Source organism: Condylura cristata, unplaced genomic scaffold, assembly GCF_000260355.1.
Source record: "Condylura cristata isolate star-nosed mole 26May11 unplaced genomic scaffold, ConCri1.0 scaffold00035, whole genome shotgun sequence".
NCBI classification, from domain to species: Eukaryota; Metazoa; Chordata; class Mammalia; order Eulipotyphla; family Talpidae; genus Condylura; species Condylura cristata.
Window position 1 is genome coordinate 350,541 of NW_004567136.1, and position 16,738 is coordinate 367,278.

At 37.7% G+C, this 16,738-nt stretch overlaps 1 protein-coding gene across 1 annotated transcript in view; it reads left to right on the forward strand.

Moving 5' to 3' along the window:
• The first annotated feature begins 5,847 nt into the window (after nucleotides 1–5,847).
• The window catches only part of DNAH14 (dynein, axonemal, heavy chain 14), a 127,515-nt gene continuing 116,624 nt past the window's right edge, over nucleotides 5,848–16,738 (forward strand). Inside the window, exons 1-8 of the mRNA XM_004692941.1 lie at nucleotides 5,848–5,924; nucleotides 6,654–6,668; nucleotides 7,538–7,657; nucleotides 8,294–8,445; nucleotides 11,635–11,765; nucleotides 14,345–14,497; nucleotides 15,570–15,682; nucleotides 16,324–16,386. Of these exons, the coding sequence (XP_004692998.1) occupies nucleotides 5,848–5,924; nucleotides 6,654–6,668; nucleotides 7,538–7,657; nucleotides 8,294–8,445; nucleotides 11,635–11,765; nucleotides 14,345–14,497; nucleotides 15,570–15,682; nucleotides 16,324–16,386 (824 nt within the window). The remainder of the gene's footprint in view (nucleotides 5,925–6,653; nucleotides 6,669–7,537; nucleotides 7,658–8,293; nucleotides 8,446–11,634; nucleotides 11,766–14,344; nucleotides 14,498–15,569; nucleotides 15,683–16,323; nucleotides 16,387–16,738) is intronic.

Genomic DNA, 16,738 nt, shown 5'->3' on the forward strand with positions numbered 1-16,738 from the left:
GTCACCTCCGGGGCAGGCGGGGATTGAACTCATGCGGAAGTGGCTTTAGCTTCTTAGTGCTGTGCTTTAACCCGCTGCGCCACCAGGGAGGGCCCTAACAGAAACTTTTAAAGATCATTCTTGCCCACTTAACCCTTAACGTTGCCACTCCTTGGAAAGGTTCCAGAACTTCCTGTTTTTAGTGTCACTCACTTCTCTCATATTAAGTTCACATTGGGAGACTGGTAGGCGGTAGTTAGGTTACCTTGGGATCTTTAAATACAATACAGCTGATCTATTTGGGGCCCCAAAGTGCCCTGCCCTCCCCTCCCCCTTCCTTAGCCCCTCTCCCCTCCCCTTTCCCTTAACCCTAGTGTGGTCAGAGTTGAGATCCTTAGTGGCTCCGCTAGGTGGGGCTCTCCCAGGAGCCACAGGTCATCTGGTCAAATCAGAGATCAATCCTGGCGCTGCCCTGTCCCAGCATCCACCGCGCCGGCCCAGGCCGAGGTGCTCGAGGCCAGTGGACATTGGTGGCGGTTACTGCGAGGTGCGCTTGGGTCCAGCGAGAAGGACGGCCCTCGCATCCTCCCAGGCCTGACTCTTCCTGGCCGGGTGGGCATTCTGCGGAACGTGCAGGTCACTTTTCGTCTCATGCCCAGGATCCGGACACAGGTGAGTTAAGTGCGGCAGGCTCCTCCCACACCGTTTCCTGAGCCTGACCTGGTCCAGTGTGTTGGCCTTTGGGCTGGCTGGACCAGGAGGCCCGAAGGTCCGAAGTTTTGTCCCACAAGGTACTGGGAAATCCACCTTTAGCATGCAGGCCGCAGATATATGTATAGTATGTATGTATATTTAAAGATTTTTTATTTATGCATACAGACCTGGGGTGCAGGGGCGGGCCACCAGAGACAGAGTGGGGAGCAGAACAGGCAGATCAAAGAAGTACACTGCTGAGGGGAGCAGCAGGCGGGACAGGAGAGGTCTGCCATGTGGATCATCTCCAGGGCTGGGGCTCAAACTTGCACTGATGTGGCTGCGGTTCACTTGCAGTGCTGGCTTTAACTCAGTGCGCCACCAGGGAGAGCCCCACAGTTTTTTTTTGAGCGCTCACTGTGAGTCAGCCAGCCCTGAAGGGACACTACTACAGGGTTTGTTCATTGCTCTTTCAGCTCTTATTCCTAGGTTACTGAAAATTTTGTGTTGTTAAAAAACACAGGTCAGTATTGGATTGTCTGAGAAAGGTTGCCACTGCTTACTGTATAATATCACTATATACATACAGATATAGTGTGTAGTACAACATGAATATAGGTGATTACATATGTGATTAATTAGGTAGCTGTAATTCTAAAATGGTAATATATTGGATTACGTTAATAATAGATATTTACAGTGAGTCTTCCCTTTAAGGTTCTGGATAGGTAATTGGAATTTCTGACTTTAAAAAACAAAGCAGGAATAAGGTGGTGGTTAGTTCATGGAGGTTGGGGACTTCTTGTATATTTCACCAACAGAACAACTTTGAACAAAACTTATTATTCCAGACCTACAGTACTTTAGATATATGTGCACATAATGACACATCGATGAATTTGATTTGCTAATATTTCATTTAGGATATTTGCATATTTGTGCTTTTTCTTGATGTTGGCCTCTTTGGCATACACTTCCCTTTTAGGGCAACTTTTTACATCCCAGAGGTTCTTATAGAATATGTCTTCATTTTTGTTCCCTAGAAATTTTTAAACTTCCTGTTGATTTCCTCATTAACCTGTTGATTTCCTCATTAACCTAATACTCAGGTAGTATGTTGTTTTTTTCTCCACATAGTAGATGTAGTGGATTTTTTTTCTTTTTGTGGTTTATTTCTAGTTTCTTAGTGATCAAAGAAGAAACGTGATATATTTTCAATCTTTATGAATTTATTGACACTTTTGTGTCAATCCTGGAAACGTTCCATGTGTGCTTGAGAAGTACTCAGTTTTGTTTTGTTTTGTTTTTTGGTTATTTATTTTTGAGTGATGCGCCATATAATACATGTGTGTTCTAATTCCTCATATATGGCTATTTTTTCCTGTCTATGAAGTGAAAGTAGGAGTGCTGAAGTCCCCCTTTACTGTTGTTTTGCTCTCAATGATTTGCTAATTATTGCCTTATATATTTTGATACTCCTTCATCTGGTGCCTGTGCATTGATTAATATATCTCCCTGACATATTGATCCCTTAATCGTTATCTAATGTCCTGCCCTGTCTCATTACCTTTTTAGCTGAAAGATGTAAGCTTGAATTTGACTTTTCTTGCCATTTGTGTGTATGTCCCATTTGCTTGTGGGATTGTTTTTCAGCCATTTTTTTTAAAGATTTATTTTATTTATTTATGCATACAAGAGCTGGGGTATAGGCCAGAGGTGCTGGGGTGAGGTATGGGGGTGGAGATGGGAGAATCCACAAGAGATAGAGACGAGAGCAGAACAAGCAGATTGACTGAAATACACTGAGGGGAGCAGTGGGAGAGAAAGGAGAGGTCTGCTGGGCCATGTGGGCCAGCTCCTTGGGGATTTAAGTCATTGCAGTGGCTGCTGATAGCTACATAGTACTGAGACTCTTGTGCCACCAGGGAGGTCTTTTACTGGTAATTTTTATCTGAAATTATTTGCATCACTCTGTCTCCGCTTGCTTGTATGGTTTCCTACAAGTGGAGACAGGTGTAAGCCTGATGGAATACTTTTAGGTTAACTACTTTTTCCCCTAGCCACACTCAGTGTTCTCTCCTTGTCTTGAAATCTTGCTAGTTCACAGTATGCATCTTGGTGTATGTCTCATTTTAGATAATCACATGCTCTTTTAGCTGTATGGACTTTTATATTTTTGTTCCTTTCGCAGTTTGAGAAGTTCCCGTCTATTATTTAGTGGAATAAATTCTCTGATCGCTTCTTTTTTTCTTTTGGAATGCCTACGATCCTTTTGTTGGCTTTTTTAATGGAGTGGGATATTTCTTGAAGTGTTTATTTTTTCTACTTATTTCTCTTTTGTCTTTCACCTGGATGATTTGTATATTATTATCGTCAAGTTCACTGACTCAATCCTCCATTTTGGTCTAGTCTGCCCCCATGGCCTTCTCCAGAGTTTATCTCCCCTGTTGATGCTATATCTCACCATTCCACTATTTTATTTGTAGTTTCAATTTATATTTTCTTTTCCTAGATTAATTTTCCTTATTCTCTTTGATTAGCTTTTTAGGGATCTCGTATTGTATATTACTTTGACTTGCTTCTGTACAGTTTTCTTCCATTTCTTTGAATTTCTTTAGCACGGCAATTTTGACCTATATGTGATAATAAAATCTCCCAGATCTTTGCTGTTGAATTCTGGAGATATTCTGTCCTTTCGATGCGTTGTTACCTTGATGTCTCAAGTTGCTACGTGTTCCCATTTGTCTACCCATTTTGCTATTTTACATTTCCCTATTTTTAACGAAGTTGTTGTAGTAGCTTAGAGATTTGTATTACTTATGCCTTTCCAGCAGATGGCACTATGGTTATCATTTTAAATCTGGCTTTTGTCGGGCTAGACACTTTGATTTTACAGCTGCTGAATCAGTGAGTAGGTGTCAGGCGTCATTACTGTTAATGTTATGAGTCGAAGCAGGCTAATATTTGTTGCACTGCCAATAGCCCTTCTTTCTGAGTTTCTAGACCTAATACTGCTGTGCTGTGCTTCACAAGATCAGTAACACTCCCAAGGTTGTGGAGTGGGGGTGGTGGTGGAACAGGAACACCCAGGAGACTCAGTCCACAAGGAACATCTCAGCTCTGCTACTGGCTTTTCCCCTTCGAGAGTGTGTTTGTCTCTCCACCCCCAGAGGTACTGTTTGAATGGCTGACTACATGGTAGTGCTGCAGCCCTGGACATAGTGTCTAGGTCAGTGTGGACGCTGATGACAACTGCTGTGTGACTGATCCTGACGAGTTAGAATTTGATGGACTCTGGAATTTGGACAGGTGTCTGGAAAATTCTGTCATTATATGCCCCATTTTATTTCTCTTCCCAAACCATCATTTGCTTATTGTCAGATTTATTATTTTCTCCTCTGCACTATTTAATCTGTATTTCAAATATGTTTCTTTTCTTGATAATTTGTTCAAACTTACCTGAGTAAAAAGTCCAGTGTGTTGTTTGGGGAAGAGAAGGAAAGAATGAGTAGAGGTAATTTACTAATGTTATTTACATTCTCCTTTATTTAAAATGTTTTTTAAAAATTGATGTTTTGGATTCCTCTTTTGTGTAAAAACATCATTTATTTTCCCTCTCAAGTATTTAAAGGTTCATACATTGTTTTAGTTCTTCTAGACTTAGACTTATTTTTTGATTGATGCATTTCTGTAGCATCTATTAACTTCACATTATGAAATGAAAAATTAGAGCATAAGTCATGCATTTACATTTTTATTTTATGCCTCTTGCACCCAAACTTTTATTATTATAATTTTGATTCCTTTTAATGGATATCCTCACACATTTCAATACTACAGTTAAAACTCTGTTATTTTACTTATCAGCTTTACATAGTGTGTGACGACCTTTGTACCTGAAGGTATAGGAAAGTAAATGTTCTCTATGTTCCATTTAGTCCCCCCATTATTGATTTTTTTTAGTAGGACTTTTACTATTATTTATATACTATTCCAGATTCTGTACTATAGTCATAAGTGCCATAGCTGTTTTGACTTAGTTTTCTATGTAAATGTGTCTTATGTTTCTGTGTTATTTCTTTATTACCAAGTTTATTGCCTTTATCTCTGTGTTGGTGGGATTTATCACTATGTACTGTTCACAAGAGAGGCTGTTGGATTTGAAAATGTTTCTTATTTTGGTTCTTACATGAAAACATGGCTCTGTTTCAAAGTCCAAGTCACTCTTTGTTTCCTGAGGAAATGTTTTGGCATGTGGATATTGCTGTGGAGAAGTATGCAGTTACCTTGATGTTTTCCAGTTGCCTGATAGGAGAAAAGAATAATTTATTTTCTTTTTTTCAGTTTGAATAGTAGTGGTACCAAACAGTTTTTCTTATTATTACTGAATGTTTGCTGGTAATGATCATGGCATGAGTATGTGGTTCACTCCTGAGGTAAGCAGGTGTTTGGATCAACATGTTCTATTATAGGGCTGGTAATGATGGCTCCTGGCTCATATCTGGCCTGCTACCTGTTTCTGTCTGGTTCATAAGTGAGAAATGGTTTTTACAAATAAATAATTGCAACCAATTATAAGTAACACTAACTTTGAATCCCTACTAAGTGACATGCTATTCTCAAAAGAATTCTGTTTTTCTCATTAATAACTCTGTATTCTGTTCTGTTGTAAGAATGCTGGCAGTATATACATTTGGCCTTTTTGTGCGTATTAAATGGTGAAGTAAATTCAACAGCTCAGGCTTTTCACTCTGTAGACTTCTATAAATTCCGCTGATGATTTCCAATGATTTCCCCCAAGTAGGTTTATCACTACCTTTATATGGAATTTAAAGTTTATCACTACCTTTATATGGAATTTAAGGTAAATTTAAATTGTATATACATATACCACCTATCAATATAAGAATGGAAAAACACTGTCTTAGAGAGGAAGTTAGCCCATATAGAGACTGCCTTGAGAAGGTGAAGTAGAATAAAGGTTGTAAATATTATACAAGAAACACTATAAGTTAATGGAGATTTAAATTAAAGCCCGCTGAGAAATTGGAAATTACATAAATTACATATACAGTTTTGAATAGTAATAGTCATGGCCATCAAATCTTTTCAATTGAAAATATAACATGAATGTGTTTTTTACAGCCCATCACTTCATAATTTTGTTCAGAAAATATGGAAACACATATACCCACTGATTTAACACATATAAGTCAAGGCATAAACCAGGAGGAAATCAACACCAAATCAAGGTAAAACAAGATTCAATAAAATTAAAATTAAAATTTCAGCATTATATGAAAATGGTAAATTCTAACTTATAGTGTCATATTCTAATAATGAAAAATGCCAAGTATCATATGAGGATTGCATAAGTTTATTGGAGTTTAGGAAACCTGTTTTCCAGGGAGTGGTTGCTAGTTAGTTAGACAAATTAACATTGGCTCTTGGCCTTCTTTCCCCACACCAACCTTAAATATGCCCAAAAGGGAAGAGATGATAGATATGAGCAATTCACCTGTGACTGAGAAACCCCAGGAAACAAAAGGTGCTTATTCCTAGGTGTGAACTGTGGCTAGAAAACAGCAAGTTAGAGCAGAAGATGGCAGCACAGGACAGATGGGGAAAAGGTTGGAGAGATACATGTTTGTTTCCTTTTTTGCATGTTGGATGGTGACTGATTTGGGTACAGATCACTGAGAGAAAGGTGAGGTTCTTTCATATGTTGAGGTCACCACTGCATATCTTAATGTAGAAGGAGAAGACATTAGATCTACGCCTCATACAAAACCCAAAACTCAAGTATTCAAGTATTTATGTATTAACTGTAAAACTGACAAAAGGCAAAACTTTAAAACTATTTGGTAAAAGCATGAGAGAATTTTCACTTGGACTGAGAAAGTATTTCAACAAGACACATGATCCAAACTATATGTTTGATATATTCCACTACACAAAGTCAAGAACTTCTGTTTATCAAGACTTTATAAAAAAAAGTGTTAAGATATGTCCAAACAAGAAGACATTTTCAATACACATAAGATGACAAAAAACTATTATCCAATATGTTAAAGAACTAAACATTGGTAAAGAAGTAGTAAATATGTCAGCCCACACACGCAATAGGCACACACACACACATAAACACACACAGAGGGAATAAAGGACAGGGGTGGACATTTCAGTGAAGAGGAAAGGGTTGAAGATGTTCATAAGTCAAAAGGGAATCAAAGGGCTGTAAATGAAAATAAATATTAACATATGAAAAATAAGTAAGTAATAAAATATAAAAATAAAAAGCTCACCAAAGACAAGTTCAAACAAGTTATGCTGTATTGTGTGATGAAGTATTTTGTTTAAATAACAGTAGGATTTTTTTTTCCCAATAAGAATTAAAAATATGGATTCGTAGAACCCTGAATTTCCACTGCCTTATAAAAAAATGGTCTATCTATAGGTCAGTGTAGGCACTGATTTTGGAATCTGTTCTGATGAAAAAGTTTTTCCAACAGGTACCAAGCAAACAATTGGCTGATGTTATAATTCTGATAACAGGTGGTTGTTGCTTATAAAGGAATAGATTCATGTGTTAAATTTTATAAAACTGTATCTTTACCTTACTCTGTTATTTATTTCAGTGCACAACATGTCCATCTTTCAAAATTAGGATGAGGATTTTTAAAGTCCTTATAGCCTTAAAAATTCAATGATAATCCCAATGACATTACTTAGCATTTAAATAAGTTCTTCATATAAATGTTTCAGTCCTGATATTTAGAGTTTCTGTCAAAAATTGTAAAGTACAGAAAAAGATTTTAAGTTATAGAGAATATTAACCAAAACATCTTATTTTTTGTCATGTTAGACTTCCCAAAGATGTCATATCATCAGAGAATCAACCAGCTAAAACAAGAGAAAAGGAAACATTGAAATACAAAACATTTAGAACACATTCTGTACCATTGAAATCAGAGACAACAGAAGAGATTGATCAAGATTATCAGCCAGGCATGTAGACTTATTTTCTTTTATGGCTTAGAAAGTTTTCATAGCACCGAATCAAGAAAACAAATGAAGTATATTAAAATAGTAGATTCTATTTTCACAGTACAAGGCTCAGTGCTTTGCTAATTTCATTAGTCACAGCAAGAACAGTACCTTCAGGTACCACATTTGCCTTTTAAAGGGAACATTATGTAAATAACAGTCATCATAATAAAAATTAATAGAGCATTAATTCCAAGAGTAGCTTGCATTTCTACTGCAATTTTTATGCATTTATTTCACAGGATTCACATTTTAAAGTCTAATAACAAAATCAACTAATATTCATTTAGTGAACACCTATTTGTGCTTTAAATCTGTTCACTAATTTAGTCCTTGCAACAACTCTGTGAGCTTCTTATGTAACAGTCCTCCCTTGAAAGCTGACTAAAGTAAGGCAGACAGGTAACTCACAGAGTAACACAGAACTGTGACTGGTAAAACTGTAACTGAGCTGTGACAGAAACAGTGCCCTTCAGTTCACCTGCTTACAGAATGACGGGCTGTGTACTTGGTGGGTTGCCGTGGTATTCATTGCTCATGTTGATATTCAGTCAATATCGGTTTTATTTTCAGCTTACCTTCAAGAAAGTGTAATTCAGCAAGATGTACCTGCTTCAGAACCATTTCCTCAGAAGAAGAAGAAAGAGAAATCCAAGGGGAAAAAGGAGCAAACTCAGGCTTGTCACAAAGTCAGGGCGACCAGGGTTGTGTCGTTTGACAGAATGGGTATGTGCACTGCTGACTGAGCCTGTTTGGGAGACACTACACTGTTTCAGACGATTCTCTCGGTGTTTCTATTTGACACTGAACGTAAAGACACAATCTTGTTGAAATTTATGTGTTTGGTTGCTTCAAGAATAGTTAAAAACTTGTAATTCTTTTTGCAAGCCTAAAATATCATTAGGTTAAAAATCTGGTGGAGACTGTCTGATGACGATGTCCTTAAGAACATCTCTGAAAGGTATAAGGCACCTTAGAACTATAAAGTTGCCTAGTTTTCAGTACATCTTGATGGTGTCCTTATATTTAATACTTTTATGTCTTTGCTTGACTTAAAGTTTATATCTCTGAGTAAGTAATTCATTTAAACAGATTTTCCTCTAATAACATTTTCCCTTGTACTTTCTCTGTACCTGAAATTCTTATTTGTATTATTATTTGAAGTTTTACAGGAAAAAGGAAACTTTTCTATTTTTCAGTGAAATACCATGGCTCTAGGCAGATTTGCCATAAAGCTTTTAAATCCTAAATTTCCAGACCACTAACTTCTTTGTTTTCATTTCACAAAAAGAATATTCTCGAAACACAGAGGCCTCTGGTAGCACAAAACCTTTATAGATACCATGGTTTTCATGCTCTGTACAATCCCTTCCCCTGTGCAGGAAGGACCTGTGTCTGCTCCTAACCCACAGAGTGTGGCGAAGGTGTTGAGCTCTAACTCCAGTGATTGCATTCCTTGCCAAGACTCTGTCCTGCTTGTAGAATTGCTCTGAAACTCCCCCTGCAGCCCCTGGAGAAGCTCGCTGCTATGACTCCTGCAGCCACGTGGAAGTGGATTCTGCTGCCTGGCAGATCTTTACCCATGGTAACCTCCAAATGAGAAGCCAGGCCCAGCCAGCCCCTCAACTTCAGGCTCTGTGACCCAAATTACAGGAGGCAGTCAAGCCATATCCAAACTCCTAGCCCACAGAAATGAGCTTCAAAACACTAAATTTATGGTAATTTGTTAAACATTTGGAAAACGGTCAGGGTGGATCTCCTTGCAACAAAGCGGCCACTGTTGCTGCTCTGTAAGCATTCCTAGCACTTGCTCATATTGTCGTTTGTTGTTGGGAATTGATATCAGTGTCAGAAAGGGTAACACGTTAATACAATGGCTGCCAAACAAAACCAATACAATTTTTTAATGATTATGTTTTATTTGCCCTTTTCATTCAACTTCAAGATGTAGATTGGTAATGAATTTAATACTTAGTATTTAGTACTTTTTTAAGAGTTATGAAAAAATTAAACATTAAAAAATAGAAAAATAGGCCCTCCCTGGTGGCGCAGCAGTTTGGAACGCAGCGCTGAGAGGCTAAGGCCACTTCCGCATGAGTTCGATTCCCGCCTGCCCTGAGGTGACCACATGGCATGGCAGACCTCTCCTGACCTGCCCACTGCTCCCCTCAGCGGTGTACTTCGTCGATCTGCCTGTTCTGCTCCCCACTCTGTCTCTGGTGAATCCTCTCACCCTCTGCACCTCTGGCCTGTACCCCAGTTCTATATGAATAAATGAATTAAAAAAAATAGAAAATTATAACGTAACAGGTATCCATGTGCTTGGATTTAATGGCTGTCGATGTTTTGTCAACTTTGTAACAGGAAATTGTAGTAGTCAGAATTCTAAAATGCATCCCCCTCTGCATCACCCTGTATAACTCCTTCCCCTTGAGTGAAGGCAGAACAGGTGAGTATGATGAAATATCTCTTCTATGATGATGTCATTTCATATGGCAAAATGAGATGCAATTAAGGCCCAGAAGCAGTTGACTTTGAGTTCATCGAAAGGAAGATTATGGAGGGCAAGTCTTATCTAATCAAATGAGCCTCTAAAAGACACCAAAGAAGCAGTAACAGAGGTTATTTTGCCCCCACTGGAGGAGCAAAGGGCAGGATGGCGGGATGGAAGAGCTGAATTTAGTACCCAGCTATGATAACTGAGGCTAGTACCCAGCCATTAGCAAGAAAATGGGATCCTCGGTCACACAGCCAAGGAAGTGAGGTCAGCTTACAAGGCAGGGAAGTCAAGAGGCAGTTAGTCCATTGAGACCAACTAAAATTTGCTGGAGTCCTCAGTCAATGAATTTGCATCATCTTACATCAGCTTGTGGTAACTTGTGATACAGCAATAGAAAACAAATACCAAGGCAGAGTGGCGCAGATGGTGTCAAAGCCGTGCTCCGAGGCCTCCTTTCCCTGTTCGCTTACCCAGCTACTACCAGGGTCAATGGACACCCATATAACATCTGTGTGACTGCCTTTTCTACTTATGGTTTTATGCTATTTCTACGTTTATGTTTATCCCTCATGGCAATTTAAAATTTTGTACTAGCATTCTTTAATATACATACCTTCAAAAGGTGGAGACTATCCCCTTCCCTTCAAGTGAAATCCAGACTTGATGACTCAGTTTTACCAAATAATATGGTGGAAGTGAGAGTATTCAACTCTAAAAAATAGTATCCAGCAGAAGTGATAGCTTGTGACTTGTAAGACTAAGTGACAAACCCGTAGTGGCTTTTTCCTCTTGCGGCCTTTCTTGGCTCTCTCTTTCTGGAGAAGCCACCCATCATTTGCAATACTTAAGCAGCCCTACAGATTTATGTAATGAAGAACTGAAGCTTCCATTAACAGCTGTGAGCAAGCTATCCTGGAAGTGATCCTTTAGCCTTCAGATCAGTGACTGCAGTCCCACCCAACATTTTGATTACTTTTTCAGGAGAAATTCTGAATCAGAAACACCTAGCTAAGTGCCTTTCAGATTTCTGACTCATGGAAACTGACAACAGATATTTATTGTTTTAAGTCGGTAAGCTTCCCCTAACCCTCACTCCTGCCCCCACCTTTTGATGAAGAACAGCCTTTTAACTGGCTCCCAACCTTAGTGTTTTCTCTTGCTGACTACTAACTACCTATTCAATTGTGGAAGTAGCTCTTTGGTGGTATCTTTCTTAAATGAAAAAATATTGTTTCTTCTTTCCAGCTTTTGTGAAAATTGACTTTTATGCTATCTTTTCCCCTGCAGGTATAGTCTGTATAAACTTTTTATCATGAAAATTTTTCCTTGTGTAGAAATATTTAGAATATTATCCTTAAATGATACTGATACTTACACTTATATTAGATTTTCTTAATGTTTTAAATCAGAACCAGAACCAAAAGGTGATGATGTGATAAAACATATTATTAGACTACGAGAAAAGCTTGGTTGGCAAACAGTATTACCACAGCAAGATGTCAAATACAAAAGTTCCAAGGTTGTAGTTCGGGAGACTGCTCTAAAGGTATTATTCTAATTTAGTCAGTTTTGTATTATAAAAGTTAATATTTGAAACTATCATAATCTTTCTTATTTATTTTAGATATTACAGAAAAATCAGACATTACATTTAAATCAAATTAAAATCACTGTTTCATGTTAAATGTTTATGAAAAGTGTTGAACATCATTTCATTTCACTTTTTAAAAAAATGGAGAGCAGATAAGATACAATATTTAATTTTATGGCACATGAGAATATTTGTGCCTGTCTTCTCTCATCACTTCCTCTAACTGAGTGGGTCCACCGGCAGGAGAGCCATCACCTGAAGTTCAAATCTACTGATGTTCCTATATAACAGTATTTTTATCATTTACAAAGAAATCTTGATGTACTTTGTAACAGTCTCATTTATTTGTTGGTACCTGATTTTCTATCTCGTTCTCTCCACACATTATCCTTTCGGCTTTCCCCTTACCCATTTAGCCTCTTCAGAGAAACTTTATCTTGTCCAAGGTCACATGGTCAGAGGATGGAAGCTCTTATAGGAACTGAGGTCTGCAGCCTGAGAACTCATTTACTACCCCTGATCTAAGAGCGAGATTATTTCTTCCCACTTTTAGATCAGCATTTCTCAAAACTGCAGTCCCCAGACACTCAGCATTAACATTACATCATAACATATGTAAGAGAGAATACATATTCGCATTTCTACCCTAGATCTCCTAAATCTGAAACTCTGTGTGGGGGGCAGTTTGCAATCTGGGTTTTTATTCAGCTCTAGATGGTTATGATCCACAGTTAAAATCACTGCTCTCTAGCAGGGGTCACTGGACTTTGATGACCTCCGATGCAATGATTTAGTGCTGCAATTGTAATGAACAAAGTAGAACAATACATACAAAAATAGGTGTGGAGCCCTCCCTGGTGGCGCAGCGGGTTAAAGCACAGCACTGAGAAACTAAAGCCACTTCAGCATGAGTTCGACGCTTGCCCAGGAGGTGACCCACATGGCGCGGCAGACCTCTCCTGATCCACCCGCTGCTCCCCTCAGGAGTGTGTTTCAGTACATCTGCCTGTTCTGCGCCCCAATCTGTCTCTGGTGAATCCTCTCACCACTCCTGCACTTCTGGCCTGTAACCCAGTTCTGTATGCATAAATAAATAAATCTTTAAAAAATAATAGGTGTGACTGTGTCCCAAGGGGATTTTATTTATGGAAATTGTCACCTTGCCCTGGATATAGTGGCTGACCTCTGCCCTGAAGATAAGTTGCTTTTTGATATTACCCAGAGGTAGTATAATGTGAAGGAATGCCTGATAGAATCAGATTCATGTAATTTTGAATCTCTGTTTATACACTTTGTTTTTTTAGAGATTCTCTACCCTCTCTAAGCTATAGGTTCTTTGACTTTGAAATGGATATGATAATTCTTGCCTTAGAGAACTCTGAAGGTGAAGTGAGATAAAATATGTGGTGCCTGGCAGATAGTGGGCACAGTGGTTTAAAAAAACCCATAGCTGTGCATGAGCTTAATGTCATTGGACTCTCAAATAAGGTATGTTTTAATCGTATGTGAAAAAAAAGGATTAAAAATACCAAGATAACTATAATAAAACCCATGTGCAATGCAAGTTACCACTCAGGGATTATTTATTTCATTTTATTGCAGTTTTTTTTAAAGATTTATTTATTTATTCATATAGAACTGGGGTACAGGCCAGAGATGCGGAGGGTGAGAGGATTCACCAGAGACAGAGTGGGAGCAGAACAGGCAGATCGACGAAGTACACTGCTGAGGGGAGCAGCGGGCGGGCCAGGAGAGGTCTGCCACGCCATGTGGATCTCCTCCGGGGCAAGTGGGAATCGAACTCATGCGGAAGTGGTTTAAGCTTCTCAGTGCAGTGCTTTAACCCGCTGTGCCACCAGGGAGGGCCCTTATTGCAGTTTTTAAACTTGCTTTTAAAACAAGTGCATAGTAGAATTCAGAATAAAGTGAAAGCTCTGAGAGAATTGAGAAGAAGCAATAATAGTCTTCAAGGAAGATAAAATTTAAAAAATGTAAAACTGTATCCAAACTTTAAAATTATAGTAACTATAGACACTATTTACTCAATTCAATAGCTTCTGAAGGCTATTGAATTATAAAAGAAAACTAAATGCTTTTCTATAATAAAAACTTAATTATCTAGAAAAGACTAAATTAAACTTCCCTTTAGAGTAATTTTAGAATTGTTTTCATCAATAAAAGTTAAAAGTTTCAAGGCTAAAATAAATCAATTTTACTTAAACAATTTCAGTGATGTCAGTTGCATTGTAAAACCTTCCAGAAGCTCAGTACCTGGGTTAAAGTCAGACTTGTGTTGAGACTTTGCCACTTGCTGTCTTTGTGACGTCTCAAATTACTTAATGTTTAAATTTCTGCATCTATTCAATCAGACTAAAAAGAACAAAGTTCTTATATCTTTAAGGGATTAAAATCTCATGGCTGTAAAAATAATATATGTGAAAAACTCAACATTAAATATTTATATTTTATTTTGATTATTTTAATTTACCAAGTAATCCGGTCAAGTTAATTAATTAATTTTTTTTTAACCTCAGGCACCCTTGAAAGATGATGGAGAATTTATATATTGCCTGCCTCAGAAAAGTCCTAAAGCCCTTTATAATCCTTATGATCTTCAGGTAGTGTCTGCCCATAAAGCTAGACATTGCAAAGAATTTTGGATTGTTACTGCTTCATTTGTCTCAAAGGTAACAGACAATGGATGTATCCAGCTTTCAGAACCAAAATGGAAAAGAGTCCAGTGTTTGGATAACTTTTTTCTGTGTATTTCAAAGTTGGTTGCTTGAGTTTGGGAAAAACATTATTTACTAATAACATTTTTTTTTCATGTCATGTTTAAATATTTAGGTTTGAGAATTAAATTTTAAGACTTTTTTTCCTTCTCAAATACTTAATATTTTGTGCAGTTTTTAAAGAAAGAATAAGACAACAGCCATTTGCTGGTGGTTGCTGTGTCAGTTTTCCCTAAAGAGAAGATCGCATGGAGGAGAGATCTGACACAGAAACGACCAGCCGGACCCGTCTTCTCGTGCTGTCCTTTCTTGACGGCAGTCCTAGGGCCGCTGTGCAGCAGCCGGGAGAGCTGCCCAGGGCTGCCCAGGGCTGCCCAGTGCTGCCCAGTGCTGCGGGAGCCCGCGCGGGGTGTGACCTGCGGCGCAAGTTCTGACGCGTCGTCCTCTTGTGTCTCTTTTCTAACTTGATGCCAGTAACTTGAAGCGACCTGGTGTTGCCTGCCGGTGAATGAGTTCAGGGCACTCACCTACACTCTTTCATTCGACTCAGAGAAGCACTAGTAGGTCTTGTCTGTGTAGAGTAGAGAGGCCAGAGGCGAGTAGGATGAAACGCAACACGGGAACTTTGAGCAAATAACGTGTGTGGGAGGAAAGTAAACTACGATCCATGGGCAGGGTGCCTTGACTAGGCTTCCTGGCTTCCAGACATTTTGAATTGTCATAAAAATTTTGATGTGCTATTACAGCTTTCAGTAACATGTATGTATGTTATTACATGTATGTATATTATGCACATATTATATTCTATGTATGTATATTAGTAAAATTGAAATGTATTTGAAATGAAATGAAATTGGCAAATTTAGAGGCAAATGCTTAATGAGAAAGTTTGGCTGTAGATGAGTCAAATATAGAAAAAGCTTATTTCTAAAGGCAAGTGTTATGAGCCAAATAGAGGCTTTCTTAATTTCCTTGGACTAGTGTGTATTTTTTAAAGAAAGTTCTCTTTTTTGCTTTGTATTTTCAGGTTGTTAGAATTGGTGATACAGAAGAAGTAGAACTCATACCAACCACAGAGTGGCTATTAGAAAGAAGATGTTATTATTTTTTACAGAAATTCAAGATATTTTATAATTTTAGGTGAGATAAATTAAACCAACTTTTTGTGGTATGATCGTATTGAAATAGCAGTTGTCTGGCTAACATCTGGTTCTGTTGCAGTAATGCCATATGTATGGGGAGTGTGGAAAGGGAGCATGCCATTAGCATTTTTTTAGATAACGGAAGCTTACCCATTTAAGTATTAAAGCTCTTTAATTTTTAACATTTTTGGACAAATAAGATCTTTTGTAGACAAAAATAAATTTTATAGCTGAGCAGACTTAAATTGACTATAATGACCTTGATTTCCCTTTTGTTTTTTGTGCATTTATTCATTAAAAAAGTATTTATTGAGAGTCCATTAAAATCTGGGCATTATTCTAAGTTCTGGGGATCCTGTATTGAGCAAACCAAAACTTATCATACTGTGAAAGAACTTAGCGGATAGTGATGAGATAGTAAGAATATTGTGAGAGATAATAAGAAAAATACATAAATATGTACAATTTAATCTCCATGATTTTCTTGTGGAGATTAAATGTTATCAAAGAAAATAAAACAGAATCAGGGAGTTGGGGAATGTGTTTCTAGTATTTTCTAGAGTGAATAAGTCTTTGCTAAATTTATTCCATAAAAATACATTTATGAATATATAATATAAACAGTATTTTTTGTTTCAGAATTAAAAAATCATTTGTGGCTTGGAAATCGAATATTAAAAGGATTAAGATAGAGCGGAGCAGGTAAGTTTTGATATATGATATGTTTAAAAAATTTCAAGAGAAAAAATCCTTAACTTAAATATTCGGTATGGAAACAGAGGTAAATGCATTTTCAACCAGTGGTTTGAGAGTCATATTCCATAGCCTTAATGACTAAATATAACCCACTTTATTAAAAAAGAAATTAGTCTTATAATATTAACATTATATTAAACATTCTACTTCATAGTGTGCCCTTCATATGAGAAAATTGTAGTGCTGTGAAGAACCTGGACATCCTCAATCCTGCAGTCATATATCTAGGCTTCATTTTGAGTTGGCTTCATCCGTTTCTTGGTTTTGTTTCTCCATATTCCAAATGTGAGGGAAATCA